The sequence below is a fragment of the Camellia sinensis genome, chromosome 1, assembly GCF_055761805.1.
Source record: "Camellia sinensis isolate YWXY chromosome 1, ASM5576180v1, whole genome shotgun sequence".
NCBI lineage: Eukaryota > Viridiplantae > Streptophyta > Magnoliopsida > Ericales > Theaceae > Camellia > Camellia sinensis.
Genome location: NC_138961.1, coordinates 175291265 through 175317606, shown reverse-complemented (window position 1 = coordinate 175317606; position 26342 = coordinate 175291265). Strand labels below are relative to the sequence as shown.

Sequence of the window (26342 nt, the reverse complement as noted above, 5' to 3'; positions counted from 1 at the left end):
ATGGACTGATACATCATTTGATATGTTGCTTGAGTTGTTGAAGGAGGCATTTCCCGAGGGTGAAACATTGTCGGACTCATACTGTGAAGCAAATAAGTTCAACGAAGCCTTAGGCTTTAGTTACACAAAGTATGATGCTTGTCCTAAGGATTGTAAGCTGTTTTGGAAAGACAAAAAAATGCTTGATAAATGTGAAATTTGTGGGAGATCAAGATATAATGAATCGAAATTTCGTTTAGAGGATGGAACCACTAAAGTAACATAAATTCCCGCCAAACAAGTAAGGCCTTTTCCTTTAAAGCCAAGGCTCCAAAGGCTATTCATGTCAACAAAAACAGCATCACTCATGACATGGCATGCAAATGAACGCACCGATGATGGGATATTGAGACATCCAGTTGATTCACTTGCATGGAAAACTTTTGATGAAAAAAATCAAGATTTTGCTAGTGACAGTCGAAATGTCAGATTTGGATTAGCATATGATGGTTTTAACCCATTTAGGACAATGAGCATTGCTCATAGCACGTGGCATGTTGTGATGATGTCATATAACTTGCCTCCTTGGTTATGTATGAAGCAACCATATTTCATGTTATCTTTGCTTATTGATGGGCCTTGTGGTCCTGGAAATGATATTGATGTGTATTTGCAACCTTTAATTGACGAGTTAAAGGAATTATGGACTAATGGCATACTTACTTATGATGCATGAAGCAACTAGATGTTTCATATGCATGCAGCTTTGTTGTGGACCATAAGTGATTTTCCTACATATGTTAATTTATCTGGATGGAGTACAAAAGGAGCATTGGCTTGTCCATCTTGTAATAAAGATACCCATTCTAGATGGTTAAAACATAGTCAAAAGTATTGTTATATAGGCCATAGGCGGTTCTTAGATGAAGGGCATAAGTTTCGGAAAGATGCAATAGGTTTTGATGGAAGTGTTGAAACAAAGAAAATGCCACCTCAATTATCCGGTGATGATATTTTCAAACAAATAGAATTCATTGAGAACAAATATGGGAAGGATGATGGAAATGAAAGACATATGTGTCTAAAAAAAGAAAAGTTGTTGAGGATGGGAGAGGCATTCATAAAACCTTGAGGGAAGAATATAATTCGAGAAAGAAAACTATTTTTTTCCAATTACCATATTGGAAGGACAATTTAATTCGACACAATCTTGATTGTATGCACATTGAGAAAAATGTGTGTGAAAATATACTTTGGACCCTATTGAACGTTGTGGGAAAAACAAAGGAGAGTCCAAAAGCTCGTTGTGACCTTCAAGAGATGGGACTTCGTAAAGCTCTTCACCCTCAACAACGGCCAAATGGTAAAGTTTTTTTTACCTACAGTTTGTTTCACAATGAATAAAGAGCACAAAGAAATATTTTGCAAGGTGCTAAAAAATGTGAAAGTCCCGGATGGATACTCGTCAAGTATTTCACGCCGTGTACAACTCAAAGAGAGAACTATTTCAAGGCTTAAGAGCCATGATTGCCATATTCTAATGCAATAACTGTTGCCTTTAGTTGTGAGAAGGACACTGCCTAAGAATGTTTGTGAAACCTTGAGTACTTGTTTTTAGACAGTTATGTTCAAAAACAATACATCCAAATGATTATGGTCGTCTTGAAGAGAAAATTAGATTGACTCTTTGCCATCTTGAGAAATTTTTTCCACCTTCCTTCTTTGATATCATGGAACATTTGCCTGTTCATTTAGCAGAAGAGGCAAGACTTGCTGGACCAGTGCATTACCGATGGATGTATGCTATTGAGAGGTATGCATTAATTTTTCAATTTTAGGTACATATAAATGACGTGCGCTGATCAAGCTTATCTTCTAACTAAATAAATTTTATTTTTTCATAGGTATTTGCTTACACTTAAAAAGTGCGTGCGTAATTGAAGCCATTCAGAGGGTTCCATTACAGAAGGGTATTTAGCAGATGAGTGTTTGACATTTTGTAGTCGATATTTGCATGATGTTGAGACAAAATTAAATCGGCCGATACGAAATTATGAGGGTGAACAAAGGGGGCGTTCTTTAGGGAAAGGGAAAGGGAAATTATTCCTACTTGATAAAATTGCATGGGAACAAGCACATAGATATGTGCTAGCCAACTCTAATGTAGTCACTCTATTCCGAGAGTAAGAAACCTACTAAATTAAATATTCAATTTCTAGTCAATTAAATAACATATTTAATATCCTATACCTATTCTCAATCATGCAGGAAACACATTCAAGTGCTTAAAGCTGATAGACATCGTTTAAGTGAGCATGATCTTATGAGAAAGCACAACGAACAATTTCCTCTTTGGTTTAGAGAGCACGTAAGTCATACATGCAAACATTGGATTAAAATAGTGGTATATGTATATATAATGGTATCTCTGATATGTGATTTCTAATACATTGGATTAAAATGTAGGTTCAACACTTGCAACAAACTGAAAATGCAAGCATCTCATATGAAGTAAAAATTTTGTCCGTAGCACCAGACAATTGGGCAAGACGATACAGTGGGTATATTATAAATGGGTTTAGGTTTCACACTAAACAACGTGAGGAGAGTAGAAAAACTCAAAATAGGGAAGTGTCATTGACTGCATATACACAAAGTTATGCAAGTTCAAGAGATAGACGACCAATTAGTGGAGAAGTTACTTTCTATGGGGTCTTGACTGATATAATTGAGTTGAGATATTCTAATGACTTCAAGTTTGTGTTATTCAAATGTAATTGGGTTGATAACAATGTGGGGAAGAGGCAAGATGAGTTCAAGTTCACACTTGTGAATTTTAAGAATCTTTTGGATCAACAAAATCGAATGTCAGATGAACCATTCATCTTTGCATCCCAAGCACAACAAGTTTGGTATATACAAGACCCTATTGAGAAAGATTGGCATATAGTTGTGAAGATGACACCCAGGGATTTGTATGATATGCGCGGAAGGGAATCTTTTAAAGATGCAATAACATGTCCGCAAGTTGAGCCATATTCTAGTCAACATCTAGATGATTCAACATACATTCAGGAGGATGATGTTGATTGGGTTCGGTCAAATGTGAATGAAACAACTGTTGATGGTGGTGATGATGCCACTATAGATTATAGTGGTGAAGAGGAGGATTATGACAATGATAGTGATGAAAAAGAAGATGATTATGATGATGAAAGTGATGATGACAGTGATGATATTTATGTTGATGGTGGTGACAGTGATGATGATGACTATGATAATGATTATTAGTTCTTCTTTTGTGCATGATTCTATGTTATCCTAAAAGTTAGCACATGTAAGACAGTGAGACTTATTTACTTTTTATTTAATTTGTATTCATTAGTTAGTGTTTATATATTCATTAGCATCTAACTAATAAGTATTCAAATGTGTTTTTTTTTTCTTTTTTTTTTAGATGACTACGAAATGAAAGCAGCCTTGTTGGACAGCTGGCTCCATGGCTAATGTTTCACAACCAACACCTACTACTAATCAGTCACAACATCAACCACAACCTCAGTCTCAGCCACAACCAGCGTAGCTGCAACCACAGCCACAATTACAGCCGCAACAGCAGGCACTACAACCTTGCATCCTTGCATAAGTTTGCATATATAATTTCATACTTATTTGCACGTACTTTCATCTAACTAATAAGCATTCAAATGTGTTTTTATTTATTTTTTTTATTTATTTTTTTATTTTTTTATAGTTGACTACAAAACGAAAGCAGCCATGTTGGACAGCTGGCTCCATGGCTAATGTTTCACAACCAACACCTACTACTAATCAGTCACAGCATCAGCCACAGCCTCAGTCGCAGCCACAATCGGCACAACAGCAATCATAGCCACAACTGCAGGCACTACAACCTTGCATCCTTGCATAAGTTTGCATATATAATTTCATACTTAAGTTTGTAACACATAAGTTTGCATACATAATTTCATACTTATTTGTACATCCTTCCATCCAAGTAACAAGTGTTCAAATACTTTTTTGTTTTGTTTTGTTTTATTTTTTTCCAGATGACTATGAAACGAAAGCAACCCCGTTGGACAGCTGGCTCCATAGCTGATGTTTCACAACCAGCATCTACTACTAATCAGTCACATCCTCAGCCCCAGCCTCTGCCACAACCGCAGTCAGAATCATAGTCGCAACCATTACAACCTCTTTGCAACAATATGACTCCAACCTTGAGCTCATCCCAACAAAGTAATCATGAATTGTAGTCATCAAGTGGAGCAGGTAATTTAATTTGAATAGCCATCAAATATAGCGCAATTACCATTACATGCTACGCTATGAATTGGAATCTTGAGCTGAAATTCACATGTTTACTTAATTTTTGCTTTCTTTTATGCCTATTTTATAAAAGTTTCAATAGCTACCAGCACGGGTCAATCAACAATTAGACAAACAAGAGGGCTTGGTCGTCCTTTTGCCATATGGGGCACGGGACAAAAGTTAAAGGTTACATTAAATGAAGAGAATCAACCTATTGGCAATGAAGCTGCAAAATTACAAAGTCAGTTAGGCATTCTAGCTTGGAATGGGATTTTGCACCATTAACTTTCAATGATTGGAGAGCTCCACAGTTAAACCAATATAAAGAACGTATATGGCAGGAAGTTAAGGTGTGAAAATGCAAGTACTATATAAATCTTATTCTCGTACTCATACTTTAATTAACAAATATATTTGTTTGATATCTCGTTATATATATAGGAAAACACTGATGCACCAGATATTTTCAAGCATAATTGCTTGATGTCAGTTGGAAAGAAATGGAAAGACTGGAAAGACCAACTGAAAAGAAAGAACTTCAACAAGTACAAAACTAATGAAGAACGCTTAGCAAATTGTCCCGATAGGGTGGATCCTAGTCAGTGGAAGATTCTTGTTCAATTTTGGAATAGTCTAGAGGCACATGTATTAATTGTTGCATTCTATAATTTTTTTACCTTAGAATTCTGTTTTTTATGACCTAATAATGACTTATTGTGGTTGTTATTCCGGTTATGGTCAATAAAGTCTTTGGCTATGCTTCAAGTAATGTTTGAGGATGACTGAATTTAGTGTTAGTTAAGACTTAATGATGATTTGTTACAGTATTGATTACATGACTTATTATGATTATTGTTTTGGCTATGACCATAAAGATGCCCTTGACTGAAGTAAAATAAAATCTCAATTAGTTTATGAATATAGAGCAAAGCATTGTCTAAACACATGCATATATTTGCCAAAGAATATGGTGCGTGAAGGTTTGGCTATTAAGCTCTTTTGTTAAAAGGTCTAAATTGCTTCAAGAGTTGTTGGAGAAAGACTTGTACCAAATCTCAATATCTATTTATTGTGACAGGAATGCAGTACAACCAACAATGACAATCGAAAAAAATTGACAATGTGCCATACAAGTGGGAGAAAGGCCCATTGTCGGGTAAATGATGAGGTAAATGATAGATTAACAATTTTTTCTCAATATGCATTATATTTGGTAAAGTTGTAATATGTATTTATTGTTCCTAATAATGAAGATGTATAAGAGAGATAAGGTGCAACCAGATTGGATAGTGGTCTACATAGAGACACACACAAAGAAGAATGGAGATCCAGTTGATGAAGCATCAGATGTAGCCATTGTATGGGTAATAATATGAATGTTTACGATTAATTATTTACCTATTCATGTTCTAATAAATTTTTTTCTTATATTTTAGTCTCGTTTGAAAGAGAGATTGTCTTAAGTGCCCGAATCCTTACAAACTGAAAAATTTTGAGAGGAGCTATTCACTGTGGTCTTAGGAGTAGATGGGCATGGTCGTGTACGTACCTATGGATTGGGACCTTGCCCATCTCAGGTGTTTGGGACAAGATATTCTGGACCTTGACAACGTATAGACATGGATAAATTGCGCACAGAGGTACGAGAAGAGGTGTGACAGGAATTATTAGCTGAGTGGAGTGAAAGGTTTACTCAGTTAGAGCGCAAGTGTGACAAAATGCAAGCTCATGTGGAAACTATGGGATATCCAATGCCTCAATCACCATCAATGCCTTCACATATTGGAGGGGTAATGTGTATTTAATCCTAGTTTAATTTAAGTATGTTTTACTATAATAAATTGGATATTGTAAAGTTAGCTAATTATATGGTTATGTTTAAACAGAATGGTTCCAAACCATCATTCAATATGCAACAGGTTCCAGATGCCTCTAGTTCTCACCAGTTGAATGAAGAGCTAATGGTTCTATCACATGAAGTAAGACAATGTTTACGCATAATGAGTATTTAAACATAGTTATTAAATTTTTTCATAAACATTATTATTAGTTCTATTTCTTCAAGGAATACTAGTTAAATTTTTGGGTTAGTTAGAAAACACATTATTACCTCCCTATAGTTTAAAAATATACACATCTCTGGTATGGAGTAAAATGCAAATGTTATTTTCTTTTGTTTTTGAGCTAAACTAGAAGGGGATAAAGTGTATTTAATCCTAAATACTTTAATGTGATTGCTTTCATACACAACATTTACACATTAATTTTTTTTGAAGGTTGGACAAGAAGTAGAATTACTTACTTCTAAATTGCCAAAGCAAGTTGTGGCAATTGGCATAGTTATTTCTAAGGACCCATCCAAAGTAGTAGGTGGACAACGATTGGGTCCAGAATTTTGGAAAGTTCGTATTACGAAAGCGATAAAGCCTCGTCAAAATTTGGTGAAAGCTCTTGAAGGTGTCAAAACAGTTGGAGATGCACTTCACAAATGTGTAGCTTGGCCTTCGGTTGATGTAATACATATGCACTAATACTATATTTATTATATTTTTAAATCTTAGTGGTAGCTAAATTTACATCTTTTTATACATGTGCAGATTGAGGATTCATTTGCAGACTTTGCAAATTGAGGGGAATTAGATGGACCATGTAGATAAAGGACATACTTTTTGGAACTTTTATTTTGGCACTTGTGTTTTGAGACAGATATTTTGCAACTAATTGCTACATTTGCAGGTTTGAAAGGAGCTAGATAGAACATGTAGATGATGTACATGCTTTTTGGGACTTTTTATTTTGGCACTTGTGTTTTGAGACAATATTTTGGAACTAGTTGCAGTATTTTGCAGATTGGGGGAGCTAGGTGGACCATGTAAATGCAAATGTCTTTTGGGACTTTTATTTTGACACTATATATTTTGAGACAAATATTTTGAACTAATTGCTACAAGTGACATGTATTTTGGAACTAATTGCTACAAGTGACATGTATTTGGAACTTTGCTACATGTGACATGTATTTTGGAATAGATTTTGTTAATTGAATATGGTGTATGGATTTGTATGGCTATAAATTGTATTGTGGCAGCTTATATATTGTTATATTGAATGTATGGAAGCTTTAGTAGGTTATACACTTCTATTGAATGATTTTCATTGCACTAGCAGGTATTGAATATAAATGTATAAACAAAGTCAGTTTAACAAATGGTTCATAATTTTCGGCGGTTTAATTTTGTTGCTGAAAGAAAAACATATTTATTTTGAAATATATTTAACGGCGGTAAATAAATGCCGCTAATTGTTGTAATCTTTTGCGGCAGTAAAAAAATGCCATTTTTTACTCTAAAAATACTGTCATTAACAAATGGTTCATAATTAATGGCGGTTTAATTTTGTCGCTAAAAGAAAATTATATTTAATTTTGAAAATTATTTAACGGCAGTAAATAAATGCCATTAATTTTTGTAGTGTTTTGCGGCAGTAAATAACTGCCATTTTTTACACTAAAATACCGTCGTTAAAGGCATGACATTTACGACGGTTCTACAAACCGCCTCTAATTTTCAAGATCATCGATTTTTTATGTGGCGGTTAATAACCGCTGTGAATACCGTCGTTATTAGTAATGGCGATAAAATAACCGTCGTTAAATTATTTCCGACACTTGTATAGACGTCGGTTACACTTTTTGTCGTCTTACCGCTGTTAAAAGTTTTTATGACGGCTGTATGGTTATTAACGGCGGTTACAAACCGCTGTTAAAGGCAAATTCTGGCATAGTGCCACTTGCAATGGAGCATGTCGCTGGTCACAAGGTGTTATAGCTGTCAGGATTTGAATTGGGGAGCAAACCCAGTCAAACCTTAGAATCTTACCCAGCGCTAAATAAGCCACTAGGCCACAAGGTCGTGGTTTACTTCTATTGTCACTAAATTATATTTCATGCATTCATTTTCAATTTTAATCATTGAAACTCTTTTAACTAAAGTAATATTTGGGTCATTGGAATAAAGTGAAATAGAAAGAGTATTCCATTAAAATATTAATTCTTATGTTTGATTTACTTAAATAATAATAAAAAATAGGGCGCTCGGAACAAAAAAATCCAAATTTGAATTTTCTATGGCCAAAGGTCCATGCACTAAACTTTTCTGTCCATAAGGACAAATTTAGATAAAATGACCAAAATATCCACATGTATATATATATATCATTTACAAGAGTCCAATACAAATTAGTCATGACTCTCTCTCTCTCTCTCTCTCTCTCTCTCTCTCTCTCTCTCTCTCTCTTCCTCTCTATCTATCTTTATCTCCGACACCATTGTCTTTCCCCCTTGTTGCAATAGTAAAGAGAGGCAATAATATGCATTGTATTCAATAAAATCATCCTATATCATAGAAGGCTCGTATATATAGGCTGAGAAAGAATATCCTATAAGAAACCTAACTATGAGAAAGAGTACCTTATAAGACATCTAACTATGGTAATACAAATATATCTAGGAAATCAATACCTAAGATAACTATGAATATATACCATATATACATTAACATTCCCCCTCAAACTCAAGGAGGATAAACATCTTGAGTTTGAAGAAAAAAACTAAAACATCATATAAAAGTAAATAAAATAAAAGACAAATAGATTGTAAAGTCCGAATGGGAGCGCAAGGGCACTTAAGATAGAGGCCGGAATTAATGCCGAGAGACAGTTTATGGTCGTGTTGGACCATTGTAGAAATTGGCCAAAACTAATGTCGGGACAGTTTAAAATCATGCTAGACCGTTATAGGAACTGGTCGGAATTAATGTCGGAACAGTTTACGGGGTCATGTCAAACCATTGTAGAGACTGAATGTTGAACCAGCAAGCGTGGCATACACATAACTTGTAACGTGGTGCTGAACGATAATGGCAACAGATGACTGAGTGCGACAGGGGCGCTGCTTGGATGGTGCGCCAGGGGGCAACTTTGGTGGTGCACCAAGGGGTGGCTTGGGTTGTGCACTAGAGAAGACGGCTTGGATTGTAAGCTAGATAAGGCGGCTTGGGTGGTGCACCACAGGGAGCAGCTTAAGTTGTGTGCCAACGGGGATGACTTAGATGGCTTGCATGGTTTATAACCATGTTCACCATGATATAGGTATAATACCCCCCTCAAACTCAAATAGATTTGAAGATAGAAACCTATTTGAGGTTGAAACAGATAGAAATATAGAGTAGAGAAAAATTACAGGAAAAAAAAAATTGAGTGCGAGTAAAAAAAAAACTATAATAGAGATATTTAGAGTATGAATAAACTAGTGGATTAAGGAAGAGATCACCACGAAGGGATACTAACAGGAAAATATGACAGCGGAATAGGTTGAGGTTTGGTGGCCAAGGCAAGGCTGCCACTCGCCGATGAAGCAAAATTACTAGGTACTTAACCTAGCTCTAATACCATGTTACAATAGTAGAGAGAGAGAGAGAGAGAGAGAGAGGAAATAATATGTATTGTATTCAATGAAATAATCTTATACAATAGAAGACCAGTATATATATGCTGAAAAAAAGTATCCTATAAGAAACCTAACTATGAGAAAGAGTATCCTATAAGAAACCTAACTATGACAATACAAATATATCTAGGAAATCAATACCTAATATATCTAGGAATATATACCATATATACATTAACACCCCCCACCACCACCGACCTTCTAGATCTAAGTCAGAAACCTTAACTCCCCATAACTAGAACCCTAACCCTAAGCCTTCATCGCACTATTACAAAAATAATTAAAGATCACACTTTGACAAATGAAAATATCTCACTTTTAATGGAAGTGTGATAAAATATAAAATAAAAATTAGATTGATATTTTAATTACACTTGATTTGATTGAGTGCGATAATATTTATTTTTTATGTCACTTTTCAATTAAGTGTGATTATATATTTTTTTTTTCAATCACACCTTTTAATTAACATGTGATTATATTTATTTTTTTGTCACTTTTCAATTAAGTGTCATTATATAAAATATTTATTTTAATCGTACTTTTTAAATAAGTGTGATTATATATATATATAGTTTAATCACAGTCCCTAAATAGGTGTGATTATATAAAATATTTCAATTTGATTTTTATATAAAATCATATTCCCAAATTGGCACCTATTCTATACCCACGATTGAGAGGAAACGACTCTTGCCTTTCCCAACAAGATTGAATTTCCCAAACAGTTTGGATCTCTTCTTATTGCCTTCTGTTTCTGAAACAAGGCCCTAATTCATTTTCTTTATCACAGCTCCGAACCACCATCGAAGTTACTCACTCAAACCACCATTGAAGTTTGTTTTTTGAAATCAAAGACCTTTTGAAATTTCTGATGAGTCCTCTGGTTTTTATGCCCCTTTTGTGTGTATATATTTATGATTATGATTATTATTAGTGGAATTTTATAGATATAGGTTTTCATTGTAAATGAGGGTCTTAGGTGGTAATGGTATGTGTTCTGTAAATCAAAGTACAAATTGGTAAGGTTTTTGTTGATGGTTTGTGGGCTTTACTAGGTGGGTCTATGTCAATTGCTTTGTAGAATATGCAACTCCATTACACTGGTGACTATATATATATATATATATATATGTAACTATATGGATAATATATTTATTTGACACAAACAAAACAATATCTGGGAAAAGAGAAGGACCCATATATATTCATCTATACATATATAAGGATATGGTGGAGAATTGGAGTGAGAGAACCATAGAGGTTTTATATGTAAAGTGGGTTTTTGAATTGGGTTGTTTTGTATTATTAGAGAAGTTGAAAATATTTCAAGTTTCAGAAACTTTTGATTAATTAAAGTAGAGTACTTTTGATGAATCTATCTTTTATTGTTGGGTACACTTTTCTTGGTTCTTTATTTTCCTTCATATGTTGTTTCTAGTTTCCATGTGTTCTCTCCCTCTCTCTCTCTCTCTCTCTCTCTCTCTAACTTTTGGATTCTGCAAACTGTATAGGAGAAAGTTGATGATCCGATTGCCTTAATTTTTCTTTTTCTTCTTTTTTAACTTGTTAGGATTCTTTGCAACCATGGTAGTAAAATGTTGATTTTTCCTTTTTTTTTTCTTTTTTTTTTCGACTTGTTAAGACTCTTTACTTTTCTAACTGCATACTTTTTGCCATCGATTCTATAATTTGATTTTATTTTTGCTTGTGAAAAAATTCTTAAACATATGTTTCCAAATCACAAGCAATTTATTGGGTGCTTTAACAGTGTGTTTCCTATATGAGGTGAGGGGAAAATAATATATTGCAGTTTTTCACTCAAGTGAAAATAAATAAATAAATAAATAATTTATTTGTCACAACTTAGATATTTATGCATCTTGGTGTTTTTTTTTTTTTTTTTCGGGTGAATAAGTCATAAATTAATACAACGATTACAAGGGGTACACCCGAGGACCTAACCACTATACAAACCACAGCCAACCAGCCAAACAAGGGAAAAAAAATACTCAATACAAAAATAACCTATTCAAGCACCTGATAATGCAGCCAAATGATGAGCCTGAACAGGAGACACAACCTACTAACAGACCCAAGACATCAAGATCTAACCCAAAAACTGCATCAACTTAACACACCTAATTAAGTAAAGAGCCCAAAACACAACAATTCTATAATAGTCCAACATTCAACAAATAGTCCAAATACCATGTAGATATTCCCATCTACTAATACATTTCAGTTTTAGATAAGGATAAATTACACTAAATTCAAACATAAATGAATAGTACTGCACTTCAAATAAGGATTTGTTTTGGTTTGTTAATGCTTTTGTTACTGTTGCTACAGAGCTGTTTTGCTGTTGTTGCTCTACTACTGCTACTTCAAGTTGCTACATGTTTGGGAAGCAAACCACCTAAGTGAGTTCGGCAGCCCACTTTGAGCCCTAGGGTATTTCCTAGCAGTGTGTAAAGCCTGCACATCTCTTCTTGGATGTGAAACATTCAATATAAATGATAGTATTGAATAATGAATGCCTAGATTATTTAGACTTTATGGATTTTTTTTCTTTTTTATTGACTTTGCAATTATTCATAAATCAGATAAATTATTTGTTATAAGATCTTGTATTTTTTTTTTTTTTTTTTTTTTTTTTTTTTTTTTTTTTTTGCTTCAGGCATTTAATGTTCTATCAAAGAAATTAAACCTTCTCAATGACATTCCTTTGAGATTATCAACTATGCAGCCTCTAGTTTAGTGTTTTTATATTCTAATTTCTTTGTTGATATAGGTATTCAAAAATACATTTAAAATGGACAAATCTTGGATGTTCAAGGATAGAAAATCAAAAGACTATGAGAATGAAGTTGAACAATTTCTTAATTTTGCTATGATTCATGCAAGTGATCTTTAATCCATACATTGTCATTGTAAAGTCTATAGACACTTGATAGGCCAACCTATTCGAGAGACTAGAAATCATCTGTTTTTCAATGGTATTGACCAAAGTTATACCACATGGATATGGCATAGAGAAGCAGTCACCAGTGGGGCATCACCATGTTTAAATGAACAAGATTTTTCCCAACAACAATTTGATACGTCTCTTATAGACAATGTAGCTGAAACAATAGAAATGGTTCAAGATGCATACAATCATTGCACGACTAATCCTGAAGTGTTTAAGAAATTACTTGAAGATGCGGAAAAACCATTGTATCTGGGTTGCACAAAGTTTACCAAGTTATCTTCATTGGTTAAACTGTATAACTTCAAAACTACGAGTAGCCTATCTCACACTAGGTTTTCAAATCTATTGACATTGTTGGGTGATATGCTGCCAATGAACAATGAAATAACGTCATCCATGTATAAGGCTGGGAAGACGTTTGCTGCATTAGGAATGGGATATGAGAAAATATATGCATGTCCATATGATTGCATAATCTATAGAAAGGAGTACAAAGATGCAACTCTATGTCCTACATGTGGTATACATCAAGATGGAAGTTGAAGAAGAATTCCACTGAAATAAGAAAGGATGTGCCTGCAAAAGTTTTATAGTATTTTCCACCTATCCCAAGGTTTAGAAGGATGTTCCAATCAGCAAAACTAGTGAAGGATTTGACATGGCATGCTCACGAAAGAGATTCTGATGGCACAATGTGTCACCTTGTGGATTCTCCATCATGGAAGTTAGTAGACCACAAGTGGCTAGATTTCGCTACAGAGCTAAGAAACCTTCGATCAGCTATTTCTGCAAATGGAATAAATCCACACAGTTCCCTTAGCAGTAGGTATAGTTATTGGCCAGCTATAATGATTACCTATAATCTTCCACCATGGTTATGTACGAAGAGGAAATTTATGATGTTATCATTGTTAATATCAGTTCCATAACAACGTGGTAATGACATTGATGTTTACTTGGCACCATTAATTGATAATTTGAAAATGTTGTGGGAGGTAGGTGTTGAAGCTTATGACGCTTATAAAGAAGAACACTTTAGGTTGAAGGCTATATTGTTGTGGACAATTAACGACTTTCCAGCATTAGGCAATTTGAGTGGTTGTACTGTAAAAGGATATTATGCATGTCCAATTTATAGTGAAGGAACATGTTCTCACATATTAAAATATGGTCAGAAGAACACATATGCTTGCCACAGAAATTTTTTTCCACGCTACCATCCATATCGGAGGCAGAAAAAGGCTTTTAATGTGAGCAAGAGTTTGGATTATCTCCAATACCATTAATTGTGGAGGAGATATTAAATGAGGTTGAATGGCTTGTAACCATGTGGGGAAAGAAAAACAAAAAAGGATTAGATGTTGGTGGTACAAAATGTTGGAAAAAGAAATCATTATTACTTGATCTTAAATATTGGAAGTACTTACATGTTCAACATAATTGGTATGTTATGCATATTGAGAAGAATGTGTGTGAGAGCCTCATTGGTACGTTAATATTCTAGGAAAAACAAAGGATGTAATTAATTCTCACATTGATCTTGTAGAAATGGGTTTGCGTGAAGAATTGGCACCACAAATTGGGAAGAAACGAACATACTTGCCTCTAGCATGTTACACATTGTCTAAGGAAGAGAAAAGAAGAGTATGTACAACATTATTGGAACTGAAGGTTCTAGAAGGATCCTCTTCAAACTTGGGAAGTCGTGTATCAATGCAAGATTTGAAACTTTATGGTCTAAAATCACATGATTTTCATGTATTGATGTAATAGTTACTACCTATGGCAATACGATCTGTGTTACCTAAGCTTGTGAGACATTCCATTATCATGTTATGTTTCTTTTTCAATGCTATTTGTAGCAAAGTGGTGGATGTGGAAAAATTAGAAGAGATTTAAAAAGATCTTATGGTCATATTATGTTTGCTTGAAAAGTACTTTCCATATTCGTTCTTTAATATCATGGTGCATTTGACAGTGCATCTTGTTAAAGAAGTTCGACTTTGTGGACCAGTTCACTTTAGATGGATGTACCAATTTGAGAGGTTCATGAAGATCTTAAAGGGTTATGTTTGTAATCATAATTGTCCTGAAGGTTACATTGTTGAAAGTTATATTGCAGAAGAAGCTATTGAGTTCTGCGCAGAGTACTTATTTGGAGTGGATGCAATCGAGATTCCTTCTAATAGAAACATGACAGTTGATGATGTTATAGAAATTGGAAGGCCTTTATCAAGTGGTTATGTTATTACCGTTGATCGTAATGAATAAGAGCAAGCACATCGGTATGTGTTAGAAAATACAAGTGACATTCAACCATACATTGAGTAAAAATATTTCATGTACATTTTTTTACAATTTTATTCTCACAAGTTAAAGATTTATCTCATAATATATTGCTTTATTCATGATTTGATAGAGAACATATGGCTTGGTTGAAGCTAAAATATCATCGTCAATTACAAGTCAAAAATGGCTACAAATTGAGCATAATAAAACATTTATGTATTGGCTTCGTGAAAAGGTATTGGGGTAATATGATGTTTATCTTTTTCTAACACCGAATATTATTTAAAAAAAAATTAGCTAACTATTCAACCATATACAAGTCTTAGAGGAATTAAGTGGCCAAAATAATATCTTAAATAACCTGAACTGGATAGCATAAGGACGTCGATTGGATGTTATAAAATTCCTTGGCTATATCATCAATGGTTGTCGTTATCACACAAAAGATCAAGATAACTCACGAGTCAGCCAAAACAGTGGAGTTAGTTTAGTTGCAACAATAATGCAAGTGATAGGTTACAAGGATAAGAACTCAATGTTTACGGATATGAGTTACTATGGAGTTATTATTGAGATATGGTAACTTGACTACAATATGTTCAAGATTTCGGTATTTAAGTGTGATTGGGTTAACAACACAAAGGCAATTAGAGTCGATGAGTTGGGTTTCACATTAGTTGAGCTAGGGAGGATAGGCCATAAAGACGATCCTTTCATTTTGGCTTCCCAAACTAAGCAAATTTTTTATGTACAAGATCAACTTGATTCGAGATGGTAAGTTGTGCTAGAACCTCCTCAAAAGCAATATTCTTGTGAAAATAATGGCGACTTCAATGATTTTTGTATACAACATCATGGCTTTATAAAAGTTTTTCCATAAGTTTAATCATTAGATATGGTTGATGATTCTATGTCATCTTACATGCGAGGAGATTGTGAGGGAACTTGGCTCGATAATCCATAATGAAAAAAAAAATGTCTTTGTAAGAATGTATGTCTAAGTGTTGTATTTTTATGTTAAAATGTTTGACTTATAATCATTTTCTTCACATCTTTATATTTAATTGTCTAACTATTTGAGATTTTTTCTTAAATTTTTATTTTATTTTATTTTATTCATAGGATGGATACTTCTCATGTCCTGCCTACTAATGGAGAGGATGCATGGTTACTAGCAACATAACCAAAATCTAATAAAAGAAAAGGTAGAGGTTCGACAACATTACCAGGTGTCATAAAGGATAGGAATTCTGGTGTACAAAAAGCCATTGACTATAACGAGAATGGTCAATCGATTGGAAACAATTCAATCAAATATTCAAGCTATCATAGGGTGTTGGCTCACACAATGGTTTCGATATGCTATAAAGACTGGTTTGAGGTATCAGTTAAACTGAGAGAAAAATTATGGAGTTGTGTAGAGGTAAGTAAGACTAATAAACATTGTTAGGTTTTTATTCTTGGCAATCCCGTTTGACAAAACTCTTTTCAATTGTAATTTTATTCGGTCTTTTATTTCAGTGAGGCTATGAGTTTTAGATACGAATCCAACTCGAATTGTGCTTATGCAAAGGAGTTTGTGATCTTAATCCTATCATGTTTGCCACTTCGCTGACTATGTCGGGGATCGAGCTGCCCGGTTAGCCCATGGAGGTCTAGGGGGCAGCGCCCCTTGGTGGGTCCAGGGCAGCGCCCATGAGGGGCCGAGGGGCAGTGCCCTGAAGCAAAAAGTAAAATTGCAGTCGAAGTTATTTGTCCGCTCGTGCAGCCATTCTTGTACTCGAGTGGAGATCGTGGCCTTTCAGAAATTTTACTCGCCTGCAAAAGTACTGGGAGTTTTCTTTTTCTCACTTAAGCAACCATTCCTGCGCCCAAGTGTAGATCCGCTTGAGCGGCCATTCTTGCACTTGAGCGGAGATCGCGAATCTGTTTTCTATAAATATGTGTTTTAGCCCAATTTTAGGGTGTAGACACCCCATTTTTGATCGTCCTCAAGACTTGGATGTCATCGTCTGAACACTCGATGATCATCCATGCTCGTGTTCGTTTTGAGTTCCTGGAGGTCTCGGCCGCGCGCCTTCCCTCAAGATCTCTCAACTTGTCTGTCTTGTGCTTGGTTGTGGACCAAAGACTTGTGTTTTTGTTTTCGAGGGAAGATGGTGGCTTGTTAGCCATCCCCTCAACCCATCGGCCAAGTCTTGAAGCTATCGGTCCCTTTTTCTTTCCATCGGCCAAAGGTTCTGGCCGATCGACACTGTTTTTGGTTGGTCGGCCACCCTTGTTGGTCAATCGGCCATATTTTCTGGCCGACCCCTTTTCATTTGCTTTTGGCCGATATTTTGTGCCAGCTGGAACAACTGGCACGCACAATTCCCCCCCTCCATACACGTGTATGGAGGGATTTGAGCATTGCTTAGCTTCTCCAAGAAACATTGCAAAATTGGTTTTGTATAAAAGGAGAGCCTCCTCTCCCTTTCCATGGGTTCTAGAAATCTGATATACAAGTTAGATATATATATCTCTCTCTCTATATCTCCCTCTCTCTAGATTTGTGTGTGTGTTTGAGCTCAAAAGTGTGTTTTGTTCTTACTATTGCACACAAACACCTAGCACTACACTATCCTTGTTTGCTGAGGCACTAGAAGGCTGATATTAGGGTTCTTGGGCTATTTTTTATCCAAGAAGATTGTTGGAGTTGTGTTTTTGAAGTTGTTCTTCAAGGGTGAGTCAACTTGCTTTTGATACCCCATTTTGGCTTAAGCTTTTACACATACTTCTACATTGTTTTAAGCTTAACTCTAAACTACAAAAAGTTTTGATTTTGTATGCTTGTTATGGTTGCTTAAGGTCACTTTTTGGTTGGGGGTTGTCTACTCCATCTTAGGCCTTGTTTGGCCTTGTTTTGTGCCTTTACTTTTGAGCTTTGGGATCATCTTATTTTGACATTTCCACCACTGAAATCTAGAGGATTTTCAGTGGTGGAGAAGTGGTTTTGGAGTCTTGTATAAGAGGGGGACACCTCTCTCTCCTTATGTCTCATATGCTTGTGTTGTTGGCTTATAAGAGTAGCATGCTTACTTAGCATGTCTTGGTTCTATTTCAGCACTTTTTAGTGGCTTTTAGGACCTTCCTTAACTCTATTCCATGTTGGTTTGATGGCATCTTGCATGCTTCACATACTTGTAGAGTAATCTTGCACGTTTGCATAACATGCATCTTGTGTTTGGACCACTATCCTTGCATGTTTTGGCTCGACTCCAAGGAGCTTTCCCTCATGTTTTACCATAATTAAACTCTGTTCGGTGTTGTCTTGGTCATGCATGCATTGTTTCGTATAGCCTTGGTTCATTCTAGCTTGTAAGCTTTGTGCCTTGAGTTAATTAGCATGTGTTACTTGAAGTATTTTCATGATATGGCATCATGTGAAATGTAATTTTAGTCCATGTTTCATGGTCACACACTTGCATTTGTCACCTATTCCATGATTTGGATAGTTTGTGTTTCATGCCTTAAGAATAGGTCATTGTGCATGCCATCACACTTAGGCCTTTCGGATGCAATCTAAGTGGGTTTTTGGGCTCATTTTAACATGCCATAACTCTGATTTTATTGGCCTAAGTCATGCCATGTTTGGTTGTAATAGGTGTAGTGCAATTGCCCCTTTTGGCCTTGTATGCGTCTTATTTGCGCTCATCCTTCTAGCATGTTTTGGCCCCATCCCATGCATGTTCTAGCCTTGTTTTGGACTGCCTTGGGACTATTTTGGGTCACCTTGGTCCTTTAGGGCTTGGTTGGTATGGCCATGGTTCAAGTACCTTGGCTAGCTTTGAACTTGAAGTCCATTAGCATGCCTTGCTTGTGTTATGTGTTTGATTTGGCATCACTCTTAACATAATTTCAAAGCTTATGGTGTCACCATACTAACATGATTGTCACCCCTCGCTCATGTTTGGGTGTTGTGACCTTATGCCTTAACTCTTGGACCATTGCATGTGTATGCTCATTGTGCATTTCATTCTATCACTTCATCATTTTGGCCACTGTTTTTGGTGTGGCTGTGGCCTATCCATTTTCAATGTAAGTCCTTGGATAATGCGGTTTGTGTGTCATTGCATGCTTATCGCATTGTATGTTGTCACATCCTTGTTATTGGTATTGTTGTCGCATGCCTATTACATTGCATGTTTGTACGTTTAGGTTGCATTTTGCATGCTTGATTAGGTTGCATTACATTTGGCATGCTTGTTACCTTAGCCTTGTGCATGCTTAGGTTGTATAGCATTACATTTCCATGTTGCATTGTATTTGGCATACTTGCATGCATTGCATTGTGTTTGGTTTGGGGTGTCAAACCAAACACGAGGAACGAGGAATGTTCGTACTTGAAGTGACGAAACGTGCCTCAATCCTTAGTCGCCGACGCTCTTGATCCAACATGATAGAGTGTGAGGCCTTCATGTGTTTTGTGCATTCATTCCATATTGATTTGCACACTTGGCTCCTTTGGCCATCATGCATTGAAATGCGTGATTGATGGGCCGAGGGTCGAGAACCATACTCCCTTGAGTTTATGACATGATAGGAAAGATGGTTGTGCACACATTGCTTTGAAAATGCATTGTCATGTTCTGTTTGTCCTTTGTTGCAGCAAAACAGCATTCTGCAGGAAAAGATGGCCGATCGGCTATCTGCAGTGCCGATCGGCTAAGTATTGTTAGCCAAGAGCTTCATCTTTGGTCGATGACCAATTCCTTTTGGCCGATGGGCTTTCCACTTGGCCGGTGGCCTCTCATAGTACCTAGAAGGTGATTTAGAAGCATCCTTGAGACTTGCATAGTTTTCAGAGGTGCAGAGCAATGGAAACAGAGGCAGCATGTGCATGGCGATAGATTTCCGAGCGGAGCCGAGCATGCGTGCATTTGTCCCTCTTCCCAAGGCCTCTTTACTTCTTTAGTAGCTTAATTAATTTGTTTAATTAGTTAAGTGTTGTGTAATAATTAATTAGCTAGTTAGTTAGTTAATTAGTCAATTTGTACTATTCATTCGGACCCCCCGTCGAGAGGGCGAACTTTTTAATAAGTGTGCGTGAGTGTGTGAATGTTTTCCAACCCCATGTCTTTCTCCCTTTTACTTACCTGCTTTCAATGGTTAGTTTTAGGTCATGTTTCAATTAGCATCTTTATGCTCGTATGTTTGCATCCATTCATTTGTATTGCATGTACCGGGCTCGGCGTATCATACTAACCGCATAGCATTTCAATTCTAACTTGAATACGTATATCGAGTTGCCACATTTCACATGACATTCTAGAATAGCCGAGCCTATTTTTAGTTGCATTTTGTATTTGTTGCATTAGCCATCTTAACATAGCTAGGATCATGCATGATTTCTAACTAGCTATTGTTTTGGCTCAGAGTACTAGATAAGCTTTTATGCTTTAGCATCTGGCATGAGTGTGAGTATTGCCATGATAGCATGCTTGCCATGAGGCTATCTGCTTAAGTGATATAAACTGCCTGAATGCTTGTGGGTGAAGGTTAGATTACTTGAATTGGAACAATTCATTGAAATGCAAGTTTTAAGCCCACTTGAGAGTGGCAAAATCATGTTTTCTTAAGCCCACCCGAGGGTGGCAAATCCACATCTTAGCCTACTTGCGAATAGCACCATCAAACCATTTTCAAATAAACAAACATGAAATGTTTTGTTCCAACTTAGGCGATCTAGTCTATAATCGTGTGTTGTGCGCATCACATAGTAATTCTAGGCTAATAACCGGAATAAGAACACATATGTTTTCAAAAACAAGATATCATGCTTAGTGCAGGCCGATCTTTGATCGGGCGAGCGGAGGTGCTTATAGATGACCTTTCCCTCTCGTACCCAAGTTCCCGAGCCGAGGCAACTTTGGTGATGACGGACACATGGCCTTAGGCACGAGTCAGGGTTTCCTAAATCCCTCCAAAATAAAATATTTAGGTGGTGACTCTGTATCTGGTGAAGAAGTCCATGTTTGGCACTTCTTTCTTAAAAATCAGTTTTCCAAAACTATTTGACGGATTTGGACTCTTTGGTGATTTATCAATCTCACATCACACATTGTGAGATCAGATTAAGAACTGTGATATTTGAGTCTGAACTTTAGCATGAAGCCCAAGGGTACATCTACAGTTTTTGGCGACTCTGCTGGGGATTTAGAGAACTTGACTCGAACTCATGATATCTTGTTTTGATTGCACTTATGTGTCTCTTTGCATTGCATTTGCATTGTTGCGCCTAGGACACCGTGTTTGCCGTATGTTATTCCTGAACGGTTTGCCGGAGGCTTGCTTTGAGAAACATACCATAAGGTTGACCAGTTGCGGGCTCTGCCATGACGGGAACACAAACCTCGATTTTTACCGGGGCACCCTTTATGGCCATTCAACCTAGTGCATATGGGAATCTATAGTGACTATTCCAAGCTAGGACAGGTTGCTTATCCAATTACAGGTTGTTTGAAACCGCTGTGCGCGTAGTGAAACCCTAGCCCCTGACAAAATAGGACAGGGAAACCCTACCCCAACATATGGGTGTTTTGGCTCTCACTTGCTTGTTATGTGCTTTTAGAGTTGGCCTCTACAGGAATGCACGTATCAATCTGCAAGTTTAGGTATCAGGCCTGCGGGCATCAGTACTTGGGAATCAGTTATATTTGCGGGTATCAGATTCAGATTTGGGGCAGTGATTTGGGAACAGTGATCAGTGGTTGAGGACGGTTCATTCAGCTTGTGTCTACCAAACTGTGTGTTGTGTTAATTTAAGCCGTTATGCTGTCTTTTTTTTCTATTCATTATTTAAGCCGTTATTTATCTTTTTGCAAGGTAGTTTAGCACCATTGCATCCGACCAGGCAGATATTCCCCAAGCCCTCTGGGTTAGAGGTCGTAGACTTAATCGATCTAGGGATCTGATAGACGAACAAGCAGTGTTCCTTTCTTTACCCCTGGTTACCAGATGGAGGTCAAAAGGGCGCAGTGTATCGGTACAGCGGTCGTCAGATCAGTGGTCTACCTCATTGGTGGACAGTTAGGCTGAGGTCTTAGTTTCTACTGTGGGGACAAATATACCGGTTGTGCAGATAGATCAGCGCGATATGGCAGGCATAGAGGAAATGATGCGTCAGCTTCAGGAGAGTATGAAAGCCATGCAGCAGGATGCTGCCCGTCAAGCAGAATTTGCCAAGCAACAGGCCGAGGTCATGGCCCAACAGGCAGAATTAATCGCCAGGTTACAACAGCAAACCGGAGCATCTGCTTCACACGAAGTTCCTCTCCCACCAAGAGTTCCAATACCCGAGGAGACACCAAATGTCCAGGAAGACACAAATGTTCCAACAGGGCTGGCTTCGCCCCCAATCCTACCCCAACTATCCAAAACACCTACCAACTTACTGGATTGTCCCTTTGAGTTTGAGGTGGACCCTACAGCGTTGAAAGTGAGCAAGGTTGAAAAGCTGTTCAAGAAATCTCAGGAGTGAAGTCCATTCCAGATATTGAGGACGGATACACCGACTCAGCCGTGACACTGCCAGATCGATTTAAAATGCCGCATATCGACCGCTTTGACGGGTCTGGGGATCCTATGGTGCATTTACGCTTTTTTTCGGACATACTAAGGCCGATGGGCCTCTCCAGATTGTAGACCTTTCTTTGTTTGGCTGGACCCTGTCAGGTGTACTGGCTATTTGGTATGCAAAACGGGAAGACTCTGTTAAAAGGAACTGGGATGAGATTGCTGAGGCCTTTGTGGCTCAATACTCCTATAATACTTAGATCGAGGTCACAACTCGTGATCTCAAGACAACTAGGCAAGAGCCGAAGGAGAGCTTCTCCGATTTTGTGACTCGGTGGAGGGCCAAGTCCTCGATGATGACCATCGGCCCTGTTGACAAAGATCAGATTCGGATGGTTGTGCACAACCTCCAGCCCAAGCTTATGCAGAAGATGATCGTTCTCCCCCTCCCCACCTTTGCAGATTTACATAAGATAGGGGAGCAGATCGAGGACGCTATGAAGCAGGGCCTCATTGATAATGAGAGAGAACAGCCCAAGAGGGCATTCAACCGCAGTTCGAATACAGGCACAAGCAGTGCTGCAGCTGTCAGAGCTTCAAATGTGAGTATGGTTACCACCACCACCACCCCAAGAACCCCTTCAGCTACACCATTCACCGGCGCATCCAGAAGTAGTTCACAAACAATCAAGTTTCCACCCAGAGGCCAAAGAACCTTTACCCCACTATACATGCCTTTGTCCAAGGCTTTGGGGGTTTTGATTAGGAAAGGACACTTGAAGCCCCTAGAGCCGCGGCCACTACTAGACAGACTCCCTGCTTTCCATAACCCTGCCAAGTACTGTGCTTTTCATCAGCAGCATGGTCATGACACTGATCAGTGCTTTCGGTTGTGTCATGAGATTCAGGATCTCATTGACAATAGGGTGATCATGCCTCCGGAGAAACCGAATGTCACAACCAACCCTCTCCCACCACATAACCAAGCTCCACCTCCCAAACGCATCAATTTGATCCAAACAGGGGTTGTGTCATACGACCCTAGTATATATATCACCCCTTCTCACCTACCCAAGCCGGAGGTGTTCATTCTTGACAGCATTGACTTGTGCGTGTTGGACATCTCCCAAACCCAACCTGAAACGGTGGTGGTAGCTATCGAAGATAGAAGTGGGTCGAATGCGGAGGCATGTGAGAATGTAAATACAAAGCCTGAGAGGTCTGCAAGCTTCATGTACAACCCGAGCAGTTACATTACATCAGCAGGCTAGGCTAGGCCGAATGTGGAATTGCCAGTGGAGGCAGAGATTTGTGTAGTGCGGGAGGATGGACTTAATCAGGGGCTGGATGACTTGGCAGAACTAGAAGAGGACATTGCTAACCTTCAATTTTTCAATGAGCAAGATCCGGGAGATGTGACGGTCAACTGGTTTGATTTGAATTGGGTAGCGGAGTCTACTGGGTGGCTTGACGACCAGCCGGATGTTGTTGAACAACCTTAGCTAGAACAGGGTCCGTCAGGGACGGGGACATCAACTGTGACCGGAAGGGTCGGGAATCTGGATGCATCGCCGGAAAGCATCGGTGTTAAGAATTTCACTCGGGATTCGGACAATTTGAATATAGGAGGTGTTGGACAGCAAGCTGCGCTGAAGCAGTCTGAGCGAGAAAGGATCGAGGATTTTGAGAGGGCCAGAAAAGCCAAGACCCCTGCGGGGACAGTATGTGTTGTGTGCACAGGAACAGAGCGTGCTGCAGGCATAGGAACGAAAGGTGTTATGGGCACAGGAATAGTTGTAACGGAGCCAGACAGGTGCCTGTCAGCTGCCGATGGCATGTGGTGGGAAGATGATGATCTATGTCTTGCCCACACAGATGAAGACGGGGGGAGTAACCAGCCGGATGATACTTGGTACATCGGCGAAGTTGATCACATGACTAGGAGCGGGCGGTATTTCAAGCCCCCGCACTTAGATCAACCAGAGGCGTCCAGAAAGGACAAGGAGGCAGACAAGAAGAAGGATAAATTGTTCGAAGAGGAGGCTGTGCTGAAACAGCTGAAGAAGATACAGGTAGACATCTCCATCTGGGGACTGTTTATGGCTTCACGAGTCCATAGACAAGCTGTCCTTTCTGCTATGGACAAGGCCAAACTTTCAATAGATACCATGCCTGAGCAGCTGGTAGGATTAGTTTTTCCGGGAGGAGCTTCCCCAACGTTGACCTTTTCTGACAAAGAACTGTCGCCTGAGGGCGCGAACCATAACAAACCGCTCTACATCTCTGTGGAGTGTAGAGACAAATGGGTACCGGTAGTTTTTGTCGACACAGGATCCGCCATTAACGTGTGCCCATCAAGGACGGCATATGCAATCGGTTGAAGCCCGCGGACTTTGTGCCAACTGCCCAGGTGATAAGGGCTTATGACAATACTAGCAGAGAAGTGATGGGGACTGTGCAGATTCAGACCAAGGATGGTCCAGGACATCACGAGATTGACTTTCATGTCTTGGACGTTCCCGCGACCTTTAATCTACTCTTAGGGCGGCCGTGGCTGCACCAGGTAAAGGCGGTTTCTTCCACACTGCATCAGATGTTAAAATATCCCACGGGAAGGAAGTGGCTATAGTTTTTGGGAATTCGTCAATCCATCCGCCGCCAAAGGTATCTACACCGGTTTTGGAAATCGAGCATGTCACGGGGGATGTGTTCCTATCAGGATTCACCTTAGCCGAGGCCCAGGTTGTTCAAAATATCTTGGTTGTTGATGAGGGGTTATATGTCAGCGCACAGTCAGTGTACCTCATGAACAAGCTCCAGCATATCCCTGGGATGGGATTAAGAAAGAGTGGCTGGAAAGGCATCGCAGTATCGGCCAAAGTGCCACACAACCCGCATAACTTTGGCTTAGGCTATCTGCCTACCAAAGAGGATTGGGTGAGAAAAGGCAAAGAAATGGCCGGAATAGCCATAGCTAAGCAGGCATGGACGCATTTTGAGTTGATGCACTGACCTATTCAGGGTACCCTGAACGGATGCTTCGTCCAGGAGGGGGAAGACTTTTCATTCTACAGCTTCCCAGAGCCATGGTTGAATGCCGAGAAGAGACGCATGTCGGGTTTTGAGATCTTCTTCGATTTATAATTGTCTGGGGATGATGTTGCCGAGGAGCAGACAGACCCATTAGCTGAGGTTGAGGAGTGTAAGGAAGTGGATTCCGAGAGCACTGAGATTGAAATGGGGGTAGCACTGGCTTGTCTACTATCAGATCCTCCGATCGTACATGAGTGCTTGGGGGATGATCTCTCAGTGTCCATGATTGGGAATAAAGCGACTGCAAGCCCATCTGCAAGCATTTTGGATGCATCCATCGCACCCTCCCTCGTCTGGCAATACGAGGAGGGATTCTTACCGAGCAGCACCGGGTCAGGTAGTGAGCCGGAATCTGATTCCACCGAGTCTGTAGGGTCAGAATCAGGTTCCAGCTCGTCTGAGTCTAAGTCTGGTATTCCTGGGGGTGACAACCCGGATGCCACAATCTTGTCTAAGTCGTCTTTTTCTTTTCCTTTGAGTCTGTTGTAACAGAAGAATCAGGCGACTTGGAAGTGATTAATGAGAATGGAACGGACGTGGCCTTTGAGTATTTTTTTGTGCCATTGATTTATTGCATTAATACAGACTTTCAAAACTTCGATGAAAACGACGAGG

At 38.4% G+C, this 26342-nt stretch overlaps 1 protein-coding gene across 1 annotated transcript; it reads left to right on the top strand.

The window, feature by feature from the left end:
- The first annotated feature begins 346 nt into the window (after positions 1 to 346).
- LOC145820870 (uncharacterized) lies at positions 347 to 3270 on the top strand. Its single transcript, XM_082917504.1, has 5 exons — positions 347 to 692; positions 885 to 1056; positions 1598 to 1792; positions 2248 to 2347; positions 2446 to 3270. The coding sequence occupies exons 1-5, from the start codon at positions 347 to 349 to the stop codon at positions 3268 to 3270; spliced, it is 1638 nt and encodes a 545-aa protein (XP_082773630.1).
- The last annotated feature ends 23072 nt before the right edge of the window (positions 3271 to 26342 follow it).